Source organism: Capra hircus, chromosome 10 (assembly GCF_001704415.2).
Source record: "Capra hircus breed San Clemente chromosome 10, ASM170441v1, whole genome shotgun sequence".
Taxonomy (NCBI): Eukaryota; Metazoa; Chordata; class Mammalia; order Artiodactyla; family Bovidae; genus Capra; species Capra hircus.
The window spans coordinates 21,585,353-21,611,738 of NC_030817.1; the positions used below are offsets into that span (position 1 = coordinate 21,585,353).

Sequence of the window (26,386 nt, forward strand, 5' to 3'; positions counted from 1 at the left end):
AGAGAATGAAAGCAGCCTTTTTTGGGCCTACGCCGACTCTCGAGGCACATTCAGTCCACGCCCCACCCACCCAATGAGCATCTAAACATTCCCACTTGTCCTGTCCCTTTCCTTGAGGCCAGACCAACTCAAGCACCAGGAAATCATTAGTGTCAGAGACTCTCAGAGGGAAAAGGACTTCAATTTCATGTCACTGAGGTCACAGTGTGTAGCTCTGTGACCTGCAAAACTCCAGAGAGCAGCCTTCTCAAGCACACAATGTGCAGATCCTATCCCTCAATCCTTATCTATGCAGGATTCAGGAGGCCCTGGGGCCATTAGTGGAGAGCTGGAATTTTTGGGTGGTTCCTCATATCAAGACAAAATCTATCTCCACCTTCCCTACAGAGTGGTTCACATTCTGGTCCCTGTCCTATCCTCTGGAGCCTCACACTGAATTCCTTATCTTGTGTTTCAGCAAAGATGAAGACATGAGATCCCATATAGGCCCCTTGGATTCCAGCCCAAGCTAGAGGCAATTTTTTTGATGCTGCTCCTTGTCCCTCGCTGAAGATGCTTGACTTTCCAAGGCTGCGATGGGAGGAGAGAGACCAGCAGGTGTGCCTGCCTCTGTCCACGGCCACCATCATCCAGAACCTGGCTCCCGGACAGGTGCAGAGCAAAAGTAGAGCAGTCAGGAAATCAGGAAAAACCTGCATTCCTGCTTCCTTCTAGGCAAGTCTCCCAAGCAGCAGGGCTCCTCGGGCTGTTGACTGCAATACATCTCCCCAGCCAGGGTTCCCTCAGAGCAGCCCTTTGGGCAAAGTGCCCCCAGGCTTCCTTCGAGCCCCTGGGTCATCCCATCAGGCTCCTCCCTGGTGGTAAGCCTGCTTGGGGGCATGTTCCTCCCCCAGAACTTGTGTGGCCAGGTTTGGGGTTAAGACAAGAGTTTCCCAGCCTGAGTGGGAAGGACACAGGCACTTCTCCTCTTCCAGGAGAAGGGTCATGGACACATCTAGAAGCCAGTAATTCACCTGTCCTCTGTCCCACAACCTCCTTTCCAAGAAGGAAAGGTAAAATTCAACTCTTGTTACTTCCTTGGGTCTGGACAAGGGGAGGCACCTTCCCCTGAATGAGAAACTGTGGCCTCTGGGACGGAGCAGAGAAAGAGGGGCTGGACCCAGATCGGTCCTCAAGACACAGTGCCTGTGGGCGTGCTCGGAGGTGGGAGTCGGGGAGCGGTGGGGGGATGTGGAGAAGAAATATAAGGCCTCTTGTTCCAGAAGCAGCCAGGAGGTGAGAAGAGGTGTGAGTGGCATCCGGGAAGGCAGAAGAGGCTGAGGAATTCAGGAGGGGCAAGAACAGCCCTATAGAAAAGGCTCTGGGCACACTCTCTCTCTTTTGCGGCCAAAGCCAGAGAAAGAACAGCCAGTTGCATAATCCTTCTATTTGCTCAGATCTACATTTTGCCCTGAAGCTCCCTGCCCTGGGAAGTGATTGAGGAAGGCACCCAGCAAGGACTGGGCAGGGCAGGGAGTTGGCAGGGCAGGGAGTCAGTAGACCAACCAGGGGTGCACGGGGTCTTCAGCCTTTCTTCCACCGCTGCCTTCCAGGAGGATGGAGGCCTTCAATGAGTCTTCCCCGTTCAACTTCTCCCTCCCGCACAACTTCGGCAAGCGGCCCACCGACCGGGCGCTGAGCATCATTCTGGTGATCATGCTGTTAACCATCATGCTCTCGCTGGGCTGCACCATGGAGTTCAGCAAGATCAAGGCGCACTTCTGGAGGCCCAAGGGGCTGGCCGTCGCCCTGGTGGCGCAGTTTGGCATCATGCCCCTCACTGCCTTTGGACTGGGCAAGTTCTTCCAGCTGAACAACGTCGAGGCCCTAGCCATCCTGATCTGCGGCTGCTCGCCAGGGGGGAACCTCTCCAACATCTTCACCTTGGCCATAAAGGGGGACATGAACCTGAGGTAGGACTGGGGGTGAGGAGGGAGCGACTTGGGGAGATTGCAATCAAGGCAAAGAGCCAGGAGGGGAGTGAATGGGGGCTGGGAGGCTGCTAGGGCAGGGGGTGTCAGCCATTTATGGTCAAAAGCTAACACTGGGCTGGGGGCAGGGGCTGGGGTATATCTTGGCTTAGGCTCCAAGCCAACGGGGCTCAGCTGGTCCAGGGACATCCTGGAGAGATCCCGCCCCTACTCCCAGGGTTGTCGCAAATGGGGCGCAAGGACTGTCTTGAAGGAATACTGTACTGATTTAAAGCAAAGGGACCTCTGGTGAACTTTCACCCATCAGCCAGGGTGGGCAGAATTCTGCTTCAAGGCCAGAGACATGAAAGGGAGTGCAGATTAGTTCCAAAGAGATCAAGGCGGCTCAGAACCACCAGTTCCTGCAGAGCAGGAAGGAATTGCCAAAGATCCCCCCAACTAACTGTCTGTGCAAGTGGGCTGTCCTCTCTGAACCTCCCCTCTCCACCCATCAGAGGCAAGAACCCTTCAACGCAAAGACACAGCCAGGTAGATCCTGGAGTCCCCCAGCACCAGGTCAGGGTCCCATGTCAGGACAAGCCTCACCTCAGCCAAACTGGGAGGAGGCAACAGCAGCATCCCCACACCCAAATCATTACAGCAGAAGTCAGTGAGGGCAGAATCCTGCAGGGGGTGGCTGAATATCTGTCCTTCCAAAGAGGTGGGACTCATCTGGAATGCTTCCCAGGGCAAGGCCACGTCAGACCAGCTCCAGTTCCAGCAGCAGCTTCTGCTGGCTCAAGAAAACTCACCAGCACAAGAGCTCTGGTTCTTACTTAACTGCCCGTCTCAAGCCTGTCTCCTATGGTTCAGTCCTCAGTGGAGAGGCTGTTCCATGCCAGGCAGGGCAGTAAATCCAAGATAGCCCATCTGCTTGTGCCTGTCACTACCCTGCCCCTGACTGAACTGCACTAAGGAAACCAGCCAAGTAGGGAATCCTCTTCCTGGTGATACCAAGTGATGCTGGAGCTGATTCTCAAATGAAAAAATGATAGTGATCATGGGGGGTTACCTGGACCTGCCGCCTGAGAAGCTCTGGACTCTCCACCCATATAATTCAACCCTCACTGAGGTGTTTGATGGAGAGAGAGCCTGGCTTGTACAGTCTCTCATGGGAACATGTCCAGTATTCAGCCACCTCACTGTGAGGAAGTTCTTCTCCTTATCTGATCCAGGTCCTTCCTGCAGCAAAACAAGCCCCTGACCTGATCTAGACCAGGCCCAATGCGGCCTGTGTCCCGTACAGAGAAACCTGAACCATATCTTAATTCTGATGTACAGCCATATCTTAATTCTGATGTAGAAGGGTTGCAAGCTTGCCTGGTGGCTCAGCTGGTAAAGAATCCACCTGCAATGCGGGAGACCTGGGTTCGATCCCTAGGTTGTGAAGATCTCCTGGAGGAGAGCATGGCAACCCACTCCAGTATTCTTGCCTGAAGAATCCCCATGGACAGAGAAGCCTGGCAGGGAACTCAGGGCCTTATGGCTCTGTATCAGCAGAGCTGCATGGGGAGGTGGGAGGCAGAGTAAAGAATAGTAGGGGAGTCTCTAAGTGTGAGTGACCAGATGTCCTAATCTCTTGAGCCAATGGGTGCCAATCAGGTCCCTTTGGCAATGCCTGCTTTTCAGAGGCTCTAGGCCTCCACCAGTGGCGCCTCCAGTGACTCAGGCTCTCTTGCTCAGGCTCCAGGTCTGGGCACCTGGGTGAGAGCTGTCACTTCCACCTAGGCCCCTCAAGAGATAATACTTTGCAGGACAGCTACCTTCTGCCATAAAGCCCCTTCCCACAGACCAACCTCCCATACACATGAAACCAGGCCTTTGACCCCATTCACCCTCCACCATCACAAGCTGCCAGAAACTTCAAATTCCAGATTGAGTTCACCTGGGACAACTTGTTACAGGTATTATAGTAACAATAATGGTGCTGATAATAAAAGACAGCCTGACAATGGGCCAAAGACTCTACATGGGATCCTGATACGGCTTCCATGAGGAGGTGCTATAAGGAGCTCCATTCTAGAGACGAGGAAACTGAGCCTTAGAGAGGTTAATACATTTATCTGAGGTCTGGGGACTCCAAAGCCTGTGCTTTCACTCAAATATCTTCAGTGCCTGGTGTGGCCAGAGGGTGACCGCCAGCCTCTGAGGCGTGGGCCTCCCTGCACAGGGCATATGCCAACCATCTCTGCCGTGGGTGTTGTGGGATTAGGAACTCATGGCTGGCATAGCTTCCTGCTTTTCAGGAGAAGACAGAATCTCCCTTTGAAGGTGAAATCTCCAAATTTTTGATTGTTGGCAATGATTTCAAATTTTTTAAAACACTGTGCAAGCCAAACTATACACGTCAGAGGCCCAGATGCCACCCAGAGGCTACGGGTTTGAGGCCTGTGTACAATACCATGCTATTCCCATCTGGACTAGAAAGGAATGTTGAGACCAATTCCACTTTACACGTGAGGAAGCTGAAGTCCAGAGACTTGCTAGAGGCTTCCTGAGAATCTGTGGGCAAGCTGTGTCTGGAGCCAGTCCCAGGGTCTCTCTTGCCAGTCATTCTGCTTCAGGGTTGGAGTGAGGCTGAGGGAGACCCTCATGGGTGGAAGGGGGAGAAGGCATATTCCAGAAGGCTGGGCACCCCCCCACCAGGCGGACCTTCAAGGCAGCCAGGCACAGCAGCTCTTTCCTCCAGGATGCCGAGTCATGCTTCAAAAAAGACAGTGGACCCACAGGCAAGAGAAATTTCCCACCCTGTGGGACAGAGGAGAGAGGGCCAGGGAGAACTGGGCCCCTTTGACGACCGCCAATGCCACCCCTCAGTTTCACCTGCTCCCCCCCGACCCCTCATCCAGCCTACAGCAGAGCCAATGGCTGTGGAGAGAACCCAAGGATTCTCACAGCTCTCCCCACCACGAAAGACTAGGCAGGAGGAGACAGAAGCTACTCAGGTTCCCCGAAGTCTCCCACTTCACCAGAGGCTGACCGGTTCCCTCCCAGCTCCCTCAGCTTCTGCTGCCAATGCCTTTGTTAACAGGAGCTTAAAACGTGTCCCTCAAGCAGGGTATATACAGTTGCCCCAAAGCAGGCTGTGTGGAGTGCTCTGAGAATTTAAGCAGGAAGGTTTTAAAAAAAAAAAAAAAAAGAAATGTCCTCATTCTCCCTGGTCCCTGGACCCCTAAACAAGGTCCATAGCAGACTCTGGGTCCTGTAGAAAGAAACCTGGACCATATCTTAATTCTGTTGCAGAAGGGTTGCCAGCTTCCCTGGCAGCTTAGCTGGTAAAGAATCCGCCTGCAACCCAGATTCACAATGTTACCACATGACAGGTTCGTTTCAGAGCTACAACAGGACTGTCCTGCCAACACTGCCCTTCAGGGTAACAGGATCACAACCGTTACAGATACCAGAAATTTAGGCCAAGAGCCCAGCCCTTGCCCGTGTGGAGGAGGTATCAGGAGGTCTGGGAGCACGGCTCCCACACGCACACCCCAGTACACAAGGCACACCAAGTCCCAGAGCAAATTCCAAAGCTCCCGACATGCCAAGCCAAAGTAAGCATGACCCCTGTTCAAGGTCATCAAAACAAGCCCACAAGTTTCGTGTGTGGCCTTTCTCCCAGGCAGAGATCAATAGCTAGCACTGTAGCCCACCGATTGCCCTTCCCAATCTCATTCCCCTCTCCCTAGGCTCACGGGAGCACCTCCCAGGATTTGACTTTCAGCACTTCCACAAACCCTTTTATATTTTATACTATTACTATATATGTATATATCCATCAGCAAGATACACTCCTGCATTTGTATGTTTTTAAACTTTATATGAACTGTACCATACTACCCATATCATTTGACAGCTTGCTTTCTTTGAGATGATAGGTTTAAAAATGAAAGAGCGATTTTGTGCATTTGAACTGCAGTATAGTTTGTACCAGGCTTCCCTGGTAGCTCAGTCAGTTAAGAATCTGCCTGGAGTGCAGGAGACCCGGGTTCGATCCGCGGTCAGGAAGATCCCCTGGAGAAGGAAATGGCAACCCACTCCAGTATTCTTGCCTGGAAAATTCTATGGACAGAGGAGCCTGGCAGGCTACAGCCCGCGGGGTTGCAAGAGTCGGACATGGCTTAGCGTCTAAACCGCAACCACCATAGTTTGCTTGCATTGTCCTGTCGTCAGACATTCGTGCGGATTTCCTGTTTAAGCAAGTCTTCTGCCTGCTGCCCCTATGCTCACATGTGAGAGCATACACAAGCGCAGGACTGCGGGTCTTGAGGTTCGCACGTCTTCATCTAACATCTATCCAGAGTAGTTGTTCTTCTCACTTCCCAGGGCAGTGTATGAAGATCCCTGTTTCTCCGTGTCGTCATCTGTATTCGGAATTGTCAGATTTTCCAATTTTGCTATCTGGTCAAAGTGAAATGTCATGGTGGTTTTAAATTTAATTCATCATAGGCTTCCCTGGTAGCTCAGCTGGTAAAGAATTCACCTACAACGCGGGAGACCCGGGTTCGATTCCTGAGTCAGGAAGAAGTCCTGGAGAAGGGAAAGGCTACCCACTCCAGTATCTGGCCTGGAGAATTCCATGGAAGTCCATGGAGTCGCAGAATCGGACACAACTGAGCACCTTTCACTTTCACGGGAGGTCTAGCTCCTATTCAAATCTCGTTGGCCATTCCGGTGTCCCTTGTGAAAATAATGCCCTTTGCCTATTTTTCTATGGGATGGGGTTGCTTCCTTCTTATTAATTGGTAGTCACTTGTTGTTTTTACATATTTCAACAGTCTACTTCCAGTTTGGGGCTTATCCTTACGTTTTGATAATGATATAAAACAGTGCATATTATAATTTAACCAACTGTATTAATATTTTTCCTTGACATTTTATATTTGGGGGATTATCTAAGAAACACTTAACTGCCTTCAAGGTCATATATACATTCACCTGTCTGAGTTTGAAAGCTCTGCATCTCACATGAAGATCTTTATTAATATGTATTCTGTGATCTAATTGTATCTTTTCCACGTGAATAGAAAAAATTTCTAGGATCAGTGAATTTTTTTCCAGCAACTTGTAACACCACCTCTTGTTGATCAGATGCTCAAATAAGCATGGGTTTATGTCTGAGATCTCTCTTCTATTCTATGTGGCTATTCTTGCATCCGTATCACATTTTCTTAATTATAACTCCATGATAAATCTTGATAATTGAAAGGAGTTGCCCTACCTTGTTATTCTTGGAAATTATGTTAATTATTTTTGACCCTTTACTCATTCATTTGAATTCTGAGACTAACTCTCAAGTCGACAAGTTATTTCTGAAAGTTTGGTTAAGTTTGCATTAAATTTACAAATCAATACTGAATCTTCCCATCCACAAAACTGGTACAGGTTTCCTTTTATTCAATCATTTCATGTTAGGAAGTTCTTCCATATAATTAAAAATTCATTTACTAATAACTGTTCATAGTATAATTTTTAATTGATTTTTTATTGCTAATGTATTCAGAATTTCATGGATTCTATCTACTAGTTATAATAGAAATTCGCTTGAATTTCCTCTGTGGACAGTTCTACCATCGGCATATTTGAGTTTCTTCCTTTCCCATCTGCATAGCTTTCCTATCTGTTTTGCAATGCTAGCAAAGACGCACAGACTGTAATTTACAGCAGGTGATGTGATGAGAACAGGCATCCTTCCTTTATTCCTCTAATTTTCACCATTAGGTTTTCTATTTCCTGTAGGCTTTTTGACAGACAACCCTTTTCAGGTTAAGGGAATCCATTCTGTTGCTAGTGTGCTGATTTTTGCCATGCATGAACACTGGATTTTGTTGAATGACACTTTCTTACATCTATGATACCATTTTTTTCTTTAATCCAATAATGCAGTGATACATATCAGTAGATTGCCTAATATTAAACCATTTTTATATGCTGGGATAAACCCATTTTGTTCATTGTATTATTTTATAAAGGCATGGCTAGATTCACTAGGTAACATTTTATTTGTGACTTTTGCTTCTGTGTTCATAAATGAGAATGGTCCCTGATTTTTCTTTCTCGTATTGTTGACTTTTTTACCTTTAGTTTTAAAATCATACTAATCATATATAATTTGGGGCATGTTTCCCCTTTCTTTACTCTGTATAAGACTGAGACGATTTATACTTTGAACGTTTAGCAGAACTCTACTGTAAAATCATATACATTAATGTGAGGTTTGGATAATAGGTTTCAAAGTGTTTATTAAATGTCTTTAGTGAGTCTAAATTGATTCAGGTTTTCAACTTCATTTTGTTTTTGTAGATTATATTTCCCAGGAAATTGTCCATTCAGTGTGAATACAAAAATGAAAATATAAGACTAGCCTTGATTTCTTCTATGGTCCTCTAAAATCTCTACTGTATCAGAAATTATATATTTTTTTGCATTTATGCTAACATCAATTTGTGCCCATTCTCCTTTTTCTTGGCTAGTCTTGCCACAAGTATTTATATTATCGGACTTTGTAAAGAACTTGCTCTTGGTGTAATTGATCCTCAATTAAACTATATTGCTTATTCTCTCATCTTTAATATTTTCTTACTTTCATTAGGTTTAGTTTCTCCAACTCTTGAATAAAATGCTTAGCTCATTAATTATATAAATTATTAATTATATTTTATATAATTATATTAATTAATAATCTTTCTTCTTTTCCTTTATAAACATTTCAAGCTATAAATTTTCCTCTAAGGATGAATATATTTGTCCTCTGGATTTTTAATTTTTTTAAGATACAATTCACACACCATAAAATTCACCTTTTTCAAGTGTACAAGTCAGTGTTTATAGTATATTCACGATGTACAACTATCACCACTAATTCCAGGACATTTTAATCATCCCCCAAAGAAACTTAAACACATTAGCAGTCACTCCCCATTCTCTCTCCAGCCCCCAGCAACCACAGATCTATTTTCTGTCCCTATAGACTTCATGTAAATGGAATCATATAATACCTAGCCTTTTGTTTTTGATTCCTTCTCTTGCCATGTTTTCAAGATTCATCTATGTGATAGTTGATATATAGTGGTACTTCATTGCTTTTTATGGCTCAAGAATATTCAATTACATGAATATACCACAATTTGCTTATCCATCAATATTTTATTTTCCACTTTTCAGCTATAACTAATGTTGCTATGAACACTTGTATGTACTGGTGTAAACATGCTTTCCTTATGGGTATATACCAAGAAGCAGTAGATAACTCTATGTTTAACTTTTTTAGAGCTGTCAAAACTAAAACAGAGCAGTTATACCATTTTAACATGCCCATCAAAAACATAAGAGGATTCCAGTTTCTCCACATTCTCACCGAGACTTATCCATCATTTTTATTGCTTAGCTCTACTAGGGGATGTGAAGTGGTATCTCATTACCAATTTATCATTTCATTATCAATTTTAATTTGTATTTCTTTTATAACTAATGGTGTTGAGCATCTTTTCATGTGCTTGTTGGCCAACTGTGTATCTTTGGAGAAATGCCTATTCAAGTCCTTTGCCCATTTTAAAATTGAGTTATTTGGAGTTTTTTAGCTGTTGAATTATGAGTTCTTTATATATTCTGGACACTGGACACTTACATGATTTGTAAATATTTTCTCCCATTATGTGGGAGACTTATTTTGAGTATCCTTTGAAGCAGTTTTTTAAGTTTTGAAGTCAAAGTTACCTGTTTTTCCTTCGGTTTCCTGTGATTTAGGTATCACATCTAAGAAATCATTGTCTAGTCCAAAGTCAGTTCAGTTGCTCAGTCATGTCAAACTCTTTGCGACCCCATGGATTGCAGCACATCAGCCTTTTCTGTCCATCACCAACTTCCAGAGCTTGCTCAAACTCATGTCTGAGTTGGTGATGCCATCCAACCATCTCGTCCTCTGCCATCTCCCCATATTTTAAAATACTATATTCTTCTATTCCTTTTTTCCATTATGATTTCGTTTTCAACCCATAAGAGAATTAGATGTTCTATTTTTCCAATAGTCCTTTTGGAGTATTGATTACTGAGTAAACATTTGTTTCACCTCTCCTTTTTTTCATAGGCTTAAAGTCTCAATTCTGGCCCCTCCCTTGGGTATTAAAACCTAAACACCAGATTACCAAGACTAACACCCTACCACCTACCCCACATGATGCAGCTTCAGCACAAGCCTACCTACTAATTGCTCAACATTCTTTGTTTCTAGTGCCTGGAAACCTCCCTCAGTTTCTTACAAGCTGGAGTATGTGCTTAAGTGTTCTAGGTGTTCATGAGTATGTTGTGGGGAGGTTCCCATTATTCAGCCCACAGTATCTTTTGCGGGTCTCTCCTCAGCTTCTGACTCCTTGTGATACATCCACCAATTATGTTCTTGATGGCTATACTCCAGACCCTTTGGACTAGGATGTAGTTGATGGTCATTTGAGTCATATTTGATCTCTATAAAAACAATGAATGTGTCGATAGTGAATAGGGCTATGGAGAGGAGGAACACACACTTCATACAGCTTTCCTGGGGTCCTATCAACCCCTCATCCCCAACCTTCTCACTAGAATGGAAGCCAAAACATATATTGTAAAGTAAATGTCTACAAATCCAAGAATGTTCCCTAGCAGCTTCCTCTCTCCGTTGGTCTTCCTGAAGGGCCTCTTCTTACAGTGTTCTGAGATTAACAAGGATGAGATTCCAAATGCAGACAGCAATAGGACAGTTAGGATACAAATGAGAATTGGGAAGATACATTATTATTCAAGATCTGAAACTCACACTCAATTTATCTTAAATAATGTTAAAGATAAGCCAAAACATAAAGGACATGAGATTATCAATGCTGGGTGTGTGTACGGGTGCATGCTGCTTCAGACCAGAATGTAGCCTGCCAGGCTCCATGGGAATATCCAGGCAAGAATACTGGAGTGGGCTGCCACGCCCTCCAGGGCATCTTCCCAACCTAGGGATCAAACCCACATCTCTTACATCTCCTTGATTGGCAGGCAGGTTCTTTACCACTAGCACCACCTAAGAAGTCCTCAAGTGTTGGGGACTAGAATATTATTCAAGATATAAAACAGGTCTGATGACCAGATTATCTTGTCACTTAACAGTGGGTAACTATTGCTGCCTTCTCTAATACTCCACTATTGTGCTCCTTCAATTAACTTTTTTCTTTTTTTTACACAGTCCTCTTAATCATAGGGGCTTCCCTTGTGGCTCAGCTGGTAAAGAATCCACCTGCAATGCAGGAGACCTGGGTTCAATCCCTGGGTTGGGAAGATCCCCTGGAGAAGGGAAAGGCTACCCACTCCAGTATTCTGGCCTGGAGAATTCCATGGACTATGGGTTGCAAACAGTCAGATAAGACTGAGTGACTTTCACACTTAATCATAACCTCTGTTTACTGCTTTTTCTTTGCATGTTTTTTGGTTTTTGCCTGAAATCTCTCCCATGCCACCCACTCTCGAAGACCAAGTGCTCTATAATTGTGTATGCATTCAAACTCCCTGAGAGAAAATGTTCTTGATGTGCTTGATCTTTGTTATTTTAGTCACAGAACCACTATGTCCAGCCATGCCCTAGGCTCTAAAGGCAGGCACTTAGCCACTGTAGGTCAGGTATTATTCTACGATCCAATGGGCTACAGTCAGCGATGGGATCGCACAGCTTTTTTCAAAACGGGCTGTGCATATGTACAAGTATAGAGAGCAAAAAGAGTTCTATTATGGAGGAGATCAAAATGGCTCCTTTCACAGTGAAGTGTACAGGGACGTGGGTTGAAATCCTGCCTCAGCCTTCCCACCTTTGTGATCCTAGGCAAGTCACAACCCTTCAAGTCCCCAGCTTCCTCCTCATCAGTAAAAAGGAGATCGTATGCTTACCTCCTCCAACTACTGGGAAGAGGAAACAAAGCAACGTATGTAAGATTCTTCACGCCATGCCTGGCACATAGCAGACAAACCACAAATAGTACAGGCATGCCCTGGGGATACTGCAAGTCCATTTCCCAACCACTACCATAAAGCAGGATATCACAATATTGTAAGTCATGTGGATTTTTCAGTTTCCTGGTACATATACATGTTATGTTTAAACTATACTGTAACTTATTAAAGGTGCAATAGCATTGTGTCTAAAAAAATATACATACCTTAATTTTAAAATACTTTATTGCTAAAAAATGCTAACCATCATCTGAGCCTTCAGCAAGTTGTAATGTTTCTGCCAGTAGAGGGTGTTGCCTCAATGTTGACAGCTACTGACTGATCAGGATGGTGGCTCCTGAAGGTGAGGGTGGCTGTGCCAATTTCTTAAAATAAGACAGTGAAGTTTGCCCCATCGATTGACTCTTCCCTTCTCTTTCTTCACGAATGATTTCGCTATTTGATGGCATTTTATGCACAGTAGGACTTCTATCAAAATTGAAGTCAATCATTTCAAATCCTGCCACTGCTTTATCAACTAAGTTTACATAAAATTCTAAATGCTCTGTTGTCATTCCAACAATCTTCACTGCATCTTCACAAGCTGTAGATTCCACCCCAAGAAACCACTTTCTTTGCTAATCTGTAAGAAGCAACTCCTTATCCATTCAAGTTTTACCATGAGTTGCAGCAATTCAGTCACATTTTCAGGCTCCACTTCTAGTTCTCTTGCTATTTTCACCAGTCACATCTGTAGTTGCTTCCTCCACTAGTCCTGAATTGCTCAAAGTCATCCATGAGGGTTGCAATTAGCTTCTTTTAAACTCCTGTAACATAGATATTTTGACCTCTTTCAGGAATCATGAATGGCCATCTAGAATAGTGAATCCTTTCCTGAAGATTTTCTGTTAACTTTGCACAGATCCGTCAGAGGAGTTACTATCTATGGGAGCTGTAGATTCATCTTCTTCTGTTTCACCTGCACTGAAAATCTGTTTAGCATGGCCATCTTCATTGATGATCTTAGGAAGACCTTCTGGATAACTTGCAGCTTCTACATGAGAACTTGCTGCTTCACCCTGCACTTGCATATATACGCATATGTCAAGAAACATGCATGTTTCTTCTGCAGATTCCTCACCTCCCTCAGCCTTCCTAGAACTGAAGACAGTTCAGGCCTTGATCTGGATCAAGCTTCGGCTTAAGGGACTGTTGTGGCTGGTTTGATTGTCTCTTTAGATCACTACAACTTTCTCCATAAGGCTGTTTTGCTTTCTTCTCATTTGTGAGTTCACTAGAGTAGCACTTATAATTTTCTTCAAGAACTTTTCCCTTGCACTTACAACGTGGCTGTTCGGTGCAAGAGGCCTGGCCTTCAGCCTGCCTGGGATTTCCACAGAATTTCCTAAGAGTAAACATTTCTACCTTTTAACTTAACAACATAAGAGACATTTGACTCTACCTTTCACGTGAACACTTAAAGAGACCAGTGTAGGGTTCGTAATTGGCCTAATTTCAGTATTGTGTCTCAAGGAACAAGGAGGCTCGAGGAGAGAGAAAAGGGGGAGCAGTCAAAACACACACAATATTTATATCCTTGAAGTTCGACATCTTACATGAGCATGACTCGCAGTGCCCCTAAACAATAGTAATATCAAAAATCACTGTAACAAATACAATGAAAAAGCGTGAAATACTGCAAGACTTACTAAAACATGACGAGACACTAAGTGAGCAAATGCTGTTGGAAAAACAGCACCAACAGACTTGCTTGATGCAGGATTGCCGTGAACACTCATTTTGTAAAAACACAACTGTGAACTGCAATGAAATGAGGTATGCCTGAATTAATGAGCACGCGCTCTCTCTGCATTTTTCCTGTCTCCTCTCAGCATCGTGATGACCACCTGCTCCACCTTCTTTGCCCTGGGCATGATGCCCCTCCTCCTGTACCTTTACTCCAGGGGCATCTACGACGGGTCCCTGAAGGACAAGGTGCCCTACGGCGGCATCGTGATATCACTGTTCCTGATTCTCATCCCTTGCACCATAGGCATCATCCTCAAATCCAAACGGCCACAATACGTACCCTATGTCACCAAGGTAAGAAGCTGGGGGTCTGGGCAGGGAGTGAGAACCCCACCATCATAGCAGTGAATGGCTTGAACCGAGTCATTTGGGCTTTTTCTGTGTCAGTTTTCTTTCCTTGCTTAAAAAAGTCTGCTATTGATACAACCTACTTCATCAGATGGTAATGCACATCAGAGTATTTCTGAAGCGTTAGCAGGAAAAAAAGGAAAACACCACACACAACATACAATCATTTTGATAATTAAGCTTTTATCATGTACCTACTAGATGTTAAGTTTTATGCTACTCTCTGAGGATTCACTGTCCTCAAAGAGTTTACTCGCAGAAAATCAGTACACGTGAGAAACAAGACCCAGCAGTGTATAGTCAGGCATTGGCAGAATGCAAGAAGATAAGGTCAGTAAGGGCCAGGTAGTCAAGAAAGGTTTCTCTGGAGGATGGAAGGAGGGGTGGTCCTGAGCCAAACCATGAAGAAAGGGTCAAATTTGGGTAAGCCTAAGGAAATGCCTGAATAGAGGAGTTCAGAGGGAGACCAAAGGCAGACATGGCTGACTAGATGAGAAGGTGGAAGGGAAGAGACCAGAGAGCTGGTAGGCACACCGCTCGCACTTTGGGAATGGGATGGGAGGAAAGTGGAGAGTTGGTCCCAAAGGGTGTGGGGGAATGCTATGAGGGCATCATGCCACTGTCTTGCCTTTGGAAAAAACAGACCCTTAAGAGCTCCCTCTGCCAACTCTTATGACCTTGGAGCTCAGTCCCCATCAGTCTCTCCTCTGGTTCACTGCTCATCCCTGGGATACAAGTGCCAACCTTGTCCTCAGTATAAACTCTGCTTCCTGAAGGCCTGTTTTTGTTCCTGCCCCTGGGTCTACGCCTTTGAGCGAGTCTACAGGGTACACTACTTGGAAGCACAAGGCTTGGCAGCAGCTTTAGGCCTGGAACAGAGGTTTGGTCGGGTTTCCAGGGTCTTTCAATTTTCACAGTACCATCGTCAAAGGTAGATTTTTGCCCTTGCCCTGGTGCAGTCCTAATACCACGGCCAGTTCCCCTCCCAACCTGTTGGAAGATGTGAAGTCTCCTGCCAAATGGCTGATCACCCCACTCTGCTCTTGACAGCATCTTCTGCTTTCACCCTTGCTTCTCAGTAATCTCCTTTTATTCATCATATCCTCTATCCCCACAGCCTCCTCCTCACTCTCATTTCTAGAATGACACCATATTAATTCTTCCCTATCAACGTCGGTTCTGGTTTACATCTCTCCTTTTTTTAGTAAGTAGTCACTGGACTGTACTTCCTGTTTCAGCCAACACCTGTCTTTCCTCCCCTTCCTAGCCATGTCCCAGGAGACACCCATTGCCCCCACCTACCTTCCACGCCCACCCAGCCCCCAGGGCTGTTCTCCAGTGACCACCCTCATCGATCAGTGTCTACTCCTCGGTCTCCCATCCACTCACATTTTGATGACCACCTGCTCCACTTCCTTCACCAAATCCAACAGACTTGACTCAACTCTTCTTTTAGCAGTTTTTGATATGGCTGATCACTGCCTCCACCTCACAAATCTTTCTCCTCAGCTTCAGTGACAGGGCATCTGCTTTCCTACCACCTCTCTGGCATTTCTTTTCAAACTTCCTTTTGAGTTCCTCTGGCAAAGGTTACTTCTCTGCATTCAGCCCAAGGTTTCTGCTTTTCTTACCTAAGCCCAGGACCTTCCCACCATGAGATCTGGCCCAACTCAACAGCCATCTACAAGCTGATGACCACCAGAACAGTATCTTCAGCTCTCACGTCTCTCCTGACTCCAGCATCCATGTAGTAACTACCAAATCTTTCTACTGAATATGTCTCAGGCATTTAAAACTCAGTATGTTTTAAATTTAAACCGTTTCCTCAAACTTGCTCTTCCCTCCTCCCTGTGTGATCATCTCACTGAAGCATTTAATGTGCCCAACTGCCTGAGCCAGAAACCAGAAAGCCACTCTCCACGTCCTCCCTCCCTCCCCACCCACACTGATCACTGATTGCCAGTTCTGCTGTCTCTTGCTTGAGCCCATGTCTCTCCATCCCTGCATCCACTGTCTTCACTTAGGCCACTCTCCTCACTCACTGAGCTACTCAGTCTTCTAACCTGGTTCCCTTGCCTAATTTTAACCTGAGTCTGGAAAGAACAAACTATCATGTCACTCGACTCTTAAAGCCCCTCATTTGTTCCTTATTCTACCCCAGGAGTCATGAGGCTCCTCAGTCCTTTCTTGATTTGGTCTCAACCAACCTCTCCAGGGTCAGCTCTTTTCTTTGCACATGCCCTTCCCTCTGCCTGGAATACTCCTCTCTCCAAAATCCCACCTCCTTCACCACCACCTTTCACTGGACACGTCCTTCAAGTCTCAACACAATTAGCACCTCCTCTAGGAAGCTGTTCTTAACCCACAAGCTTGGACAGAATGTGTGTCCTATTTGCTCCCTTATCACCCAACATCCTTCTAGCACTGATCGTACTGTATTAAAAATACCACTCATTTTTATTCCCCACCCACCTGCAAGAAGCAAGATCTCAAGGCTGTGTGTTAACACTGAATTCTCAACACTCACATCTAATGCCTGAGAATAAACAAAGGAATAAAGGACAAATCCTGTCTCTCCTACACATTAGTAGAAAAACAGAAAACCAGAAACATGAACCTATCATCTCACTTACTAAAGAGCTTGTGGAATGTAGGAACAAAAGAAAATATATATCACAGAAGATAAAAATGTGAAATGACCCCTGGTATCACTTAAAGTAACTCTGCCCTCCTCCACTTTATAGGTGAAACCAGAGACTAGAATCCCAAAAGCAACTGATATAAGAACATGTCTCCTGATCTAAGTATTCTTCTGAGAATAACAAATATTGTAAGATATCACTTATACGTGGAATCTAAAATATGACATGAATGAACTTAACTGTGAAACAGAAACAGACTCACAGACATAGAGAACAGACTTGTTGCCAAGAGGGAGAGGGGCAGTAGAGAAGGGATGGAATGGCGGTTTGGGGTTAAACTGATATATACATAATGGATGGACAAGGGCCTACTGCATAGCACAGTGAACTATATTCAATATCCTGTGATGAAATGTAAAAGAATGTGAAATATATCTGAGTCACTTTGCTGTACAGCAGAAATTAACACAACATTGTATATCAAGTACACTTCAATTTTTTTTAAAAAGTGTTCTGAGGATGGAAAAAAGAATCTCAGATCTTAAAGCTAGAGAGGGCTTCAAGATGAAGTTGTCTCCTGCCTTATTCCCATTTTATATACAGAATAACTGAGGCCCAGGGAGTGTCTCTCATTCCTGTTTTGTTATACATCCATGACTCAATTCTACAGCAAATGACCCCAGAGAACATTAAAAGGGCTGAGATACGCCTGGACTGGAAAGACAGGAGCCAGTAACAAAGAATCACATAAAAATGACATCAACTGCTCAACCAGTTGCATTCCCTAGTGAGAGGTCAAATTTAGACACACCAAGATACAATTTTAAGGATGCCCTATTTGGGCTTCCCTGGTAGCTCAGATGGTAAAGCATCTGCCTGCAATGTGGGAGACCTGGGTCTGGAAGATCCCCCTGGAGAAGGAATTGGCAACCCACTCCAGTATTCTTGCCTGGAAGATTCCATGAACAGAGGAGACTGGCAGGCTACAGGGGGTCACAAAGAGTCAGACACAACTGAGCAACTAACACTTTCACCATTTGGAAAGGTGATTCAAGTAATACTGTAACTCACCCATGCAGGAGTTCATTCAAGCCTATGAGGTTACAAAGTCGGTGAGCCTGAGCATGACGCAGGCCAGGTGTCACTCTTCACATAAGCCTCACTATTCTCACTATAATACGGATCCCACCCTGACACTGGCTCAACCACGCTACCTACGCTTTCCCCACACCTGCTGCTACTGATCAATGACCTGACTCTCCTTTGTCTCAGTTTATGCCACCTTGTGACTTCTGCAGCCTGCAGGCCTCCGTGTCCAAATTTTCACAGTGGTCTCTGCTCTTGCCTCCCCCTCTCTGTAACTCTACAAACTCCCTAAATGAGAGGACTGACTTCCTCACTGGGTCACTCACCTACCAGGTCACCTACATGGGAAGAGTTAGGCCAGGTTATCTCCTGGATCACTGGCAAGCTGAGCTGGCTGCCCACTCATCACAGCTTCAGTCAGCAGTGACAGGGCAATGCAGGAGACAGAAAACATGGTGCCCTATGAAACGACGATGACTTCAGCCTCTCTTCTCAGCAAGAGGTCATGAGCAGGAGATCTGAGAGTGACAAGAAGCCGGGATGTTAAGCTCCACTCCCTTCCCTACAAGCTACAATGCAGTCAGTCGTTCTAAGATGCTAGGTGCTGTCAACCTCATTCAAAAAGCTGAATGACTCACCAGTTTACACACCCTGAGGAGGGCTAAGCCAGTTTTCACACCTGGGTCACATCCATGTCTATGCTCACCACCACTCTAAAGGCCCCAAGAATGGGAGAATGAGAATGAGGGCTTAATACTCAAGCAGAGAAAGAGGGCTTCCAGATTCACAGACAATCCTTGTAGCCCAATACCTCCTACATTCTTCATTACACTCTTCAGAACAAAATCTGGACATCAGGTAGAGGACAAACCCAAGAGGCAAAAATCCAAAAGGAGAAATTAACTCAAAACCCAAGGGTGAACTAAGCAGTTAATCAGTTAACTTTTGTTGTTCAGTCACTCAGTTGTGTTCGACTTCTTGCAACCCCATGGACCGCAGCACTCCAGGCTTCCCTGTCAGTTACATCAGTTAATAGTCTCTTGATAAAACTTAAAGCACACTGTTACTAGTGAGATTCCTTCCTATCCTGGGACAGGACCACCAACAGTACAGGTGTTGTTTTATATGATTATCAGTTGCAACATGGTTTAGAAACACAGGCTGAACTGCGCAGTTGCAATTAGAGCAATATAAATAAATGTTAAACTGTCACTAGGACAACACTGTGAATGTAATTAATGCCACTGAATTATACTCAAAAATGGGTAAAATGGCAACTTTTGTGTTCTGCATATTTTACCACATTTTTTTTAAAAATCGCATGAAAGAGAAAGCAAAGTCACTCAGTCATGTCCAACTCTTTGTGACCCCATGGACTGTAGCCTACCAGGCACCTCCGTCCATGGGATATTCCAGGCAAGAGTACTGGGGTGGGGTGCCATTTCCTTCTCCAGGGGATCTTCCCGACCCAGGGATCGAACCTGGGTCCTCCCCCATTGTAGGCAGACGCTTTTACCGTCTGAGCCTTAGGAAATACCAAACACAGGTGTGAAATGAGCTGGAAATGGAACCATAACCATTACAGAACACAGTAAGTTCAAGCAAAGTTTGCTGCACACACTTTTACTGAGAAGACGAGGCTTCCCTGATGGCTCGGTGGTAAAGAATCCGCCTGTCAGTGCAGGAGATGAGGGTTCAATCCCTGGGTCAGGAAGATCGCCTGGAGAAGGAAATGGCAACCCACTCCAGTATTCTTGCCTGGGAAATCCCATGGACATAGGAGGCTGGTGGTTACAGTCCATGGGGTTGCAAAGAGTCGGACACAAGTTAGTGACTAAACACCTCAACTCAGAAGATGAGAGCTTAAGTTTATGCAAGTATTTCATCAGTTTAGATGTCACTCTCTAAAATTCAGACATATAACACACTTTGAAACCCTGAATCCTCGTTAGTAGAGAAAATTCTTAACATTCTAATTTCATGATAAATTGCCTACTGAAAATTCTAAGTGGTGTGTTAAGATCCAACTATAAAATCATAATTTTAAAATAAAAACATACCATTGTTCCTGATGACAGCTGCTTTCACAGCTCTTACCTGGGGTAGGGTGGACCTGCACTGTTTCTAAAGATGCCATTGTTACCTGAGCTATTTGAAACTCCTTTTAGGAACTTTCCTATCATCCCAATTTGCAAGTCACTCAAGAAAAGCACTCATCCCTATACATCATTTAGATCTAAAACCACATTATCTGACTTCATTACCTGCTTTAACCAGCGTTGCTTCAAATGACTTTTGGCAACTTCCAGAAATCAGATTCATCCTAAAATAGATGAAGTCCCTACCCATAAAAGAGGTATTTAAGACAAGTATGACAGGTTCTAAGAACAGCTTCTACTCAGTTCCAAAATATCCAGAGCATCCAAAGTATTGTTGGGATGTGTAAAGAGAACTTTCGTTTACAATATCCACTTTGCCAGAGGGCTGAATAGTCTCATCCTTCAGAGTCACAGCACTTCACTGAAAACCCGCTACTCAGAGATGTCTATCAGAAACTATGTCTGGCTGAGCTTTCAGTAACATGGTAATCAGAACTATGACCTCCAGGAAGCTGCCCAGCTACAGATAAGAAATCCAAGATGATGATAAAGGTCTTGCGTATTCCCTTCCACTTCAAATACGTTTATTAAAATGTTTTCCACCTCCCATATCCACCAGTGTTTCCCTAGCCCTCTGTGCTCCTCCGTATCCCCACAGCCTTCTAACTGCCTTTTCTTCTCGTCCTTCTTTGCAGGGAGGGATCATCCTCCTGCTTTTGTGCAGTGTGGCTGTTGTAGTGCTCTCCGCCCTCAATGTGGGCAAGAGCATCTTGTTTGTCATGACACCACACTTGCTGGCCACCTCCTCCCTGATGCCTTTCATCGGCTTCCTGCTAGGCTACCTTCTCTCTGCTCTTTTTTGCCTCAATGGACGGTAGGTATTATTATTTTAGGTCCCACTGTCCCACACCTCTCAGGATAAAGATAAGATCCACAACCTGGGGGAGATAATTTTTAAGCAATATATTCAAATGCAAAAACGGAACAAGGAAATTTGGACTGAGGAACAGTGGGGAGGAAAGGTACTGGATGAATAACACAAAGAAACAAAATCCAAAGGTATCTAATCATGCAAAGAGGAACAGTTCATGGCAAAGTGCTCCCTAGCAGAGCCTAGATGCCACCACCTGCCCAACTCCCTGGTAGTAAAGGGCAGTGGAGTAGCTCCATGTCTTCATGAGGAAATGGATCCCTTCCCCTTTGCCTCCTTTTCTGTCTAGGTTTTAGTTGTAACACACCACTTTGGGGCGGCAACTTTATAATAAATGTGCAGAGACAGTGCTCACAATTTTTTAGCAAAGAACTGTTTTAATCACTAACTGCAATTCAGTAAATAAAATGTTGTATTAAATATAACAGTACAAAATAAATAAATAAATAAATAAAACAGTACATTCTTTAGCCCATAAGTGTAAAGCAAGAGAATGTGCTCTAAAGGCAGATCATGGAACCAAACTTTCAGGTGTGTTTTGAAGACATCCAAGCCAGAGATCAGACCACAGGACAAGGTTCCCAGACATTTAGACAATCTTTTACTTTACGCTGAAATCCTGATTGTCCTATATGTAACCAACATGTGCCAATGAATGATACTGGCTCATATCTTTTCTCCCCGGAAGCAGACATTTTCTCCAAAATTCATTTTGGTAATTCCACAAGTGACAAACTGTAGATTTCTAAGCTAATCAAAAATTCCCTCATTAAAAACTCCCCAACATGGACCTACTAGTCACCATCTTCCACAAGGCTGGATTAGTGACCTAAGAGAGGCGTCGATTTGACTTTTCTCAAAACCCTGTGCACATGGCTCAGTTCCATCTTTCTGTGTTGGACTGTCCGTCTGTCTTATAAAGTATTTGGGAGAAAGATGAGCAAGTGAAGTTGCACCCTTACGTCCCTTCTCTGAAGGCATTTGGTTGTTTTTTAATCAACACAGATCCAAACGCACTGTCAGCATGGAGACTGGATGCCAAAATATTCAACTCTGCTCCACCATCCTCAATGTGACCTTCCCCCCTGAAGTCATCGGACCACTTTTCTTCTTTCCTCTCCTCTATATGATTTTCCAGGTTGGAGAAGGGCTTCTCCTTGTTGCCATCTTTAGGTGCTATGAGAAATGCAAGCATTCCAGCGGTAAGTACTGAATCATTCCCCTTTGAGCTCTACTCTCACCTGGGACATGACTTCGCCAGCAACTGTCTCTGGCAAGGACCTTTCAGGAGGGGCTGTAACCCATAAAGTCATTAGGAACCACACAGCACCAATGTGCAGGAAGGAATTCCAAAGAATCAAACTACCGATAATAAGTGCATCTCATTTTCACTGGGAGAGTAAGCTGTGGACTTTGCCTCATGGTGGGATTTGGGATTTGGGCTGCTTTAACTGGGGAAGACCATGCAGGATTTAGGATTAATCAGACAGAACTGTCTTAAGCATTACATGGTTATGGCATCAGTAAGATTCTGTGTTAAGTGTAGGTTCTCAAGCCATGAAACCAGGTCAGAGCCCCAGCACCACTGGCATTGCTTTATGAGGGAAAACATGAAAGCAATATAGTCTAATAAACCAAAATCAAAAAATGAGGATTCCAACTCTGGTTACACAGTAACAAAAGGTCAACTATTAATCTAGATTTAATCATTACTACTGGATTCACATTAATCTAGATTTAATCTAATTACTACTGGATTCACAAATTCCTAGCCTACAGCATCTTTTTTAAGATGCTCAAGAGTATTCATTCTCTTCAAGATACAAACTTCAAGAAAGCGTACTGACTCCTTTCCTACTGACTCCTTTCCTCAAAGTAAACATCAAATATTCGTTTTTCTTCAGTATCTTTTTTCAAACCCAGAAAACTCAATCTCATTTGGCAACATATTTCAGTATTTTATAACTCTAAACAGTAGTAGTATATTCATCTTAACCATTCATTCTTAACCGACTCAACTTCCCATGAACTTGAGGATGTCTTGAAGACCTCAAGACCCAGAGACTGATTCACACCCTAGAAGAAAAATACAACTTACCCTGGTAGAATTTATCTTACAGTAACAAATGAAGACTTACAGTAACTTAAAAGATGTAATCTTGGTTATCAAGCAGTCAAAAAGGAACCAATAAACAACTGATCATTACTTATGAACCATTTTTATACTCAGCTCTGCTTGAAAACTACAGAGCTATGGGTAAGTATGCAGTCTGATACTTCTCCAAGAGCAACTCAAGCTATTTGTTACCATTCAAGATTTCCACCCTCTTAACAAAAAAAAAATTCCAGATTCCCAGGCTTGCGGTTTTAGTACCAGAAAGGGCTGAAATGCCAAGAGGCCATTTTCTACAGCCTCTGGCTCTAGACATCAATGTATGTAGGAAGATCCTTGTGAGAAAACTAAGTGAAAATTACTCATCTCACATACTGTCTGGGCCCAAGTGGTGTTCAAGTTTAAGGATCTGTCAGTTTTTGTACTTTGGACTCTTATACCCTTCTAGAAAGATGGGAAAATGGAACAGTGAACCCTAAGCATATCTCCTTGCTACCACCATGTGCGCAGAAGTAAACCCAACACCACAGCAGGCGTATGGAAACCCTCTGGGAAGGCTTCCCACTTACAGCGCTGTGCTCCCTGCCCCCACTGGCTCCCCGAATGCAAGTCAAGCACTGCTTACATGAACTCAACTCCCCAACTGTACCGCTGTACTAAGATGATAGAGATGGAGTGAAGCACAGTCAGTGTTCTCTAGACCTTAGCGCTCTTTATTAGACCTTTTGTTTCTAGTATTATCATTAGAGTTGTTGAAGGGAAACCTAATTTTTCCTCAGTTTGACTAAGTCATGGGGAGAGAGGTGGTCAAGAGATAAGAGAACAAAATACAGCATACCCTAAGGGTAAGTTGATATTATCCCCCAGACAGAAAAAGTTTTTTAATCACTCTTTTGTTCGTCCTAACCCATGACCCTTTTCAACTTTACAGATAACACAAAAATGACCTACAAAGTTGATGCAACTGAAGAAACCCTCCCAACAGCTCTGGGAAATGGCACTTACAAAGGGGAGGAGTGTAATGTTGGGTTTACTTCAGCCTTCCCCAAAGAGCTGGATTCTGGTCAGAAGGCAACTGAGCAACTCAACGTGGCAAACTGAAGAGAGCAGAAAGAGGAACCACCTGTGGTGTTCTTAGGCTTTCTCCAGCATTTCCAGCATAAACTATCAGAATCATTAAGGCTTGCATGGAGAACAAAGTGGGAGTCTACCCCACAAGGCTAACCTGTCCTCAGCTCAGGACTTGATACCTGTTTTAAAAAATGAAAGACTTATTCAAGGATAGCCCTACAAAGGCAGGCACCAAAACTGCCTTTGCATCCCCAGAACAGTGCCTAATAGGCATAAAAAAGCAATTTCTGAGTTGGTCAATAAATGGGCTTTCACCCTAAAATCGAATATCCAAATTCCATTCCCAGTTTTGTGACCCCAAAGGGAAATAAGATGCTCAGAGTAGTGTAGGATTAGTAGAGACTTCAGAAGTCATTTCTAACCTTAAGATTTAGAAAAATCTAGATCCCATTCTTTCCCTTTCGACATCACTGGCAACAAAGCTACTGAGAACATGACACCAACTGGCTAAGACAAACTCACAACCATACTGAAATGAAAGGACATTCTGGAGAACACAATTCTGGAAGAGAGCTTTAAAACAAAAAAGCAAGGAAAAGTATAAATACCAAGAGAATAATTTCTCCAATCTAATATTCTACCCCATCAGTTCATTAGGTATCAGTAGTTTTCACGTCATGTTCAAATTCAAAATTGACAGTAAAGTATTGCCAAAATTAGTGATTGCTAACTTCTGAGTAACTGAAATTCTTAAATTTCCAATTTTTCCCAATGAAATTTGCACATTTTCCATACTGCTCGTAGGTAAACACATACACACACATAGACACATTAAGTCAAAGATTAACAAACAAATAAAAACACTTGAAAACACCTGACTATACCTAAGTTCCTTGTGAATTTCATATCCCTTAATTAAGTACAAATGGAAACCTAGGCAAGTAAATATCTTGGCATTCATTTGGCAGTGTCCACAACTATCACTACTCCCAACAGAACACCAACTTGGGTCATTAACCACCTCTTAAAAACACTAATTTGTTTTTTAAAAAAAAAATTGTAAAGTTATCTGCCACCTATCAACCTTACATTTTACCTATGTTTACTTATCTGTTCAAATTGTTTTCTCTCATATCTGGCTGACATCATCTAGGAGACCTGGTTAGGAAGAATAATTAAGTTCAGCTTTTTGAGTAAAGTATGGCTGAACTTGAGATATATTACACTCAAATTTTCCTTAGAGGACCAAGCTGAACCCTGAATAGCCAATCTCCATGTTGCTGAAAATTCAAGTATAATTTAGTCAGCTCTCTGTATCTGAGATTCCACATCAACTGATTCAACCAACCATGGACCATGTAATACAGCAACAGGTATTTATTCAAAGTCTGTATATAAGCAGACCCACGCAGATCAAACCTGCATTGTTCACGGACCCACTATATATAGAAAAATAATTACAGGGAGTCCCCTGGTGGTCCAGTGATTAGTAGGACTTCACGCTTCCATTGCAGGGGGCAGGGGTTCAATCCCTGTCCGAGAACAAAGATCCTTATGCCTCACCACACAGCAGAAAAAAGTTACATCACACCACACAAAACCTGCAGTTGGACACAATTGAGCAACTAACTGTAAAACCTGGTCCTAAAACTTTGCTTAGGATTACAGCCACACTCATTATTTCTGATGTTCTGTATCTGGGAATTCAGGCCAACTTATCACTTCAAAATTAACTTGGTCATCTCTGCCATTGTTTAAAGACAGCGCTTTATCCTGTTAAGAGTGGTAAGCCACTGATACTATGTATTTAATGACAGAGGTGAAGTCACTGGTAAAACATCAAAGTACATACAGCATGCCCTTCTGAGTTACTGTATCTAAACAGCCTAAGGGGGAAAATAATCACACCTCTCCATTTGACATCAGCAACTTCTGGCTGAACTGTACACCCTTCAGATACACTATAAAGAAAAAAAACCTAGGTTTCCCAGAGGTAACCACAAAATGCCCCACATTCAAGTGAATCAACAAGTACACCACACAAACTCTCCCAAGCATTGTGATCAGCTTCACAATTTCATGGCCTAAGTTCTGTAGTCTTGAACACAGGAAAGTTTTCCTACCAAGAACTCTCAAATGCACTGCCTGCTGATGCAGATTCCCACTGTCAAATGCCTGTTCCTAGTGCTGCCAATTCTGCCTTCCTCAAAATCCCTGAAAGGCTGGGGCAGGTAAGTGTAGTTTTGGGGTTCTGGAACTAGACTTCCAAGGTTCTAATACCAGTCTACCATTTACTTGTTGTTCCAGGCCCTGGCTCTCCTCTTGGAAAATTTTGTATTAAA

General features: G+C 43.9%; 1 protein-coding gene across 1 annotated transcript; it reads left to right on the forward strand.

The window, feature by feature from the left end:
• SLC10A1 (solute carrier family 10 member 1) lies at positions 1,271 to 24,927 on the forward strand. The gene is made up of 5 exons (XM_005686021.2): positions 1,271 to 1,952; positions 13,838 to 14,048; positions 20,625 to 20,803; positions 21,866 to 22,062; positions 23,905 to 24,927. The coding sequence occupies exons 1-5, from the start codon at positions 1,597 to 1,599 to the stop codon at positions 24,072 to 24,074; spliced, it is 1,113 nt and encodes a 370-aa protein (XP_005686078.2). The 5' UTR covers positions 1,271 to 1,596; the 3' UTR covers positions 24,075 to 24,927.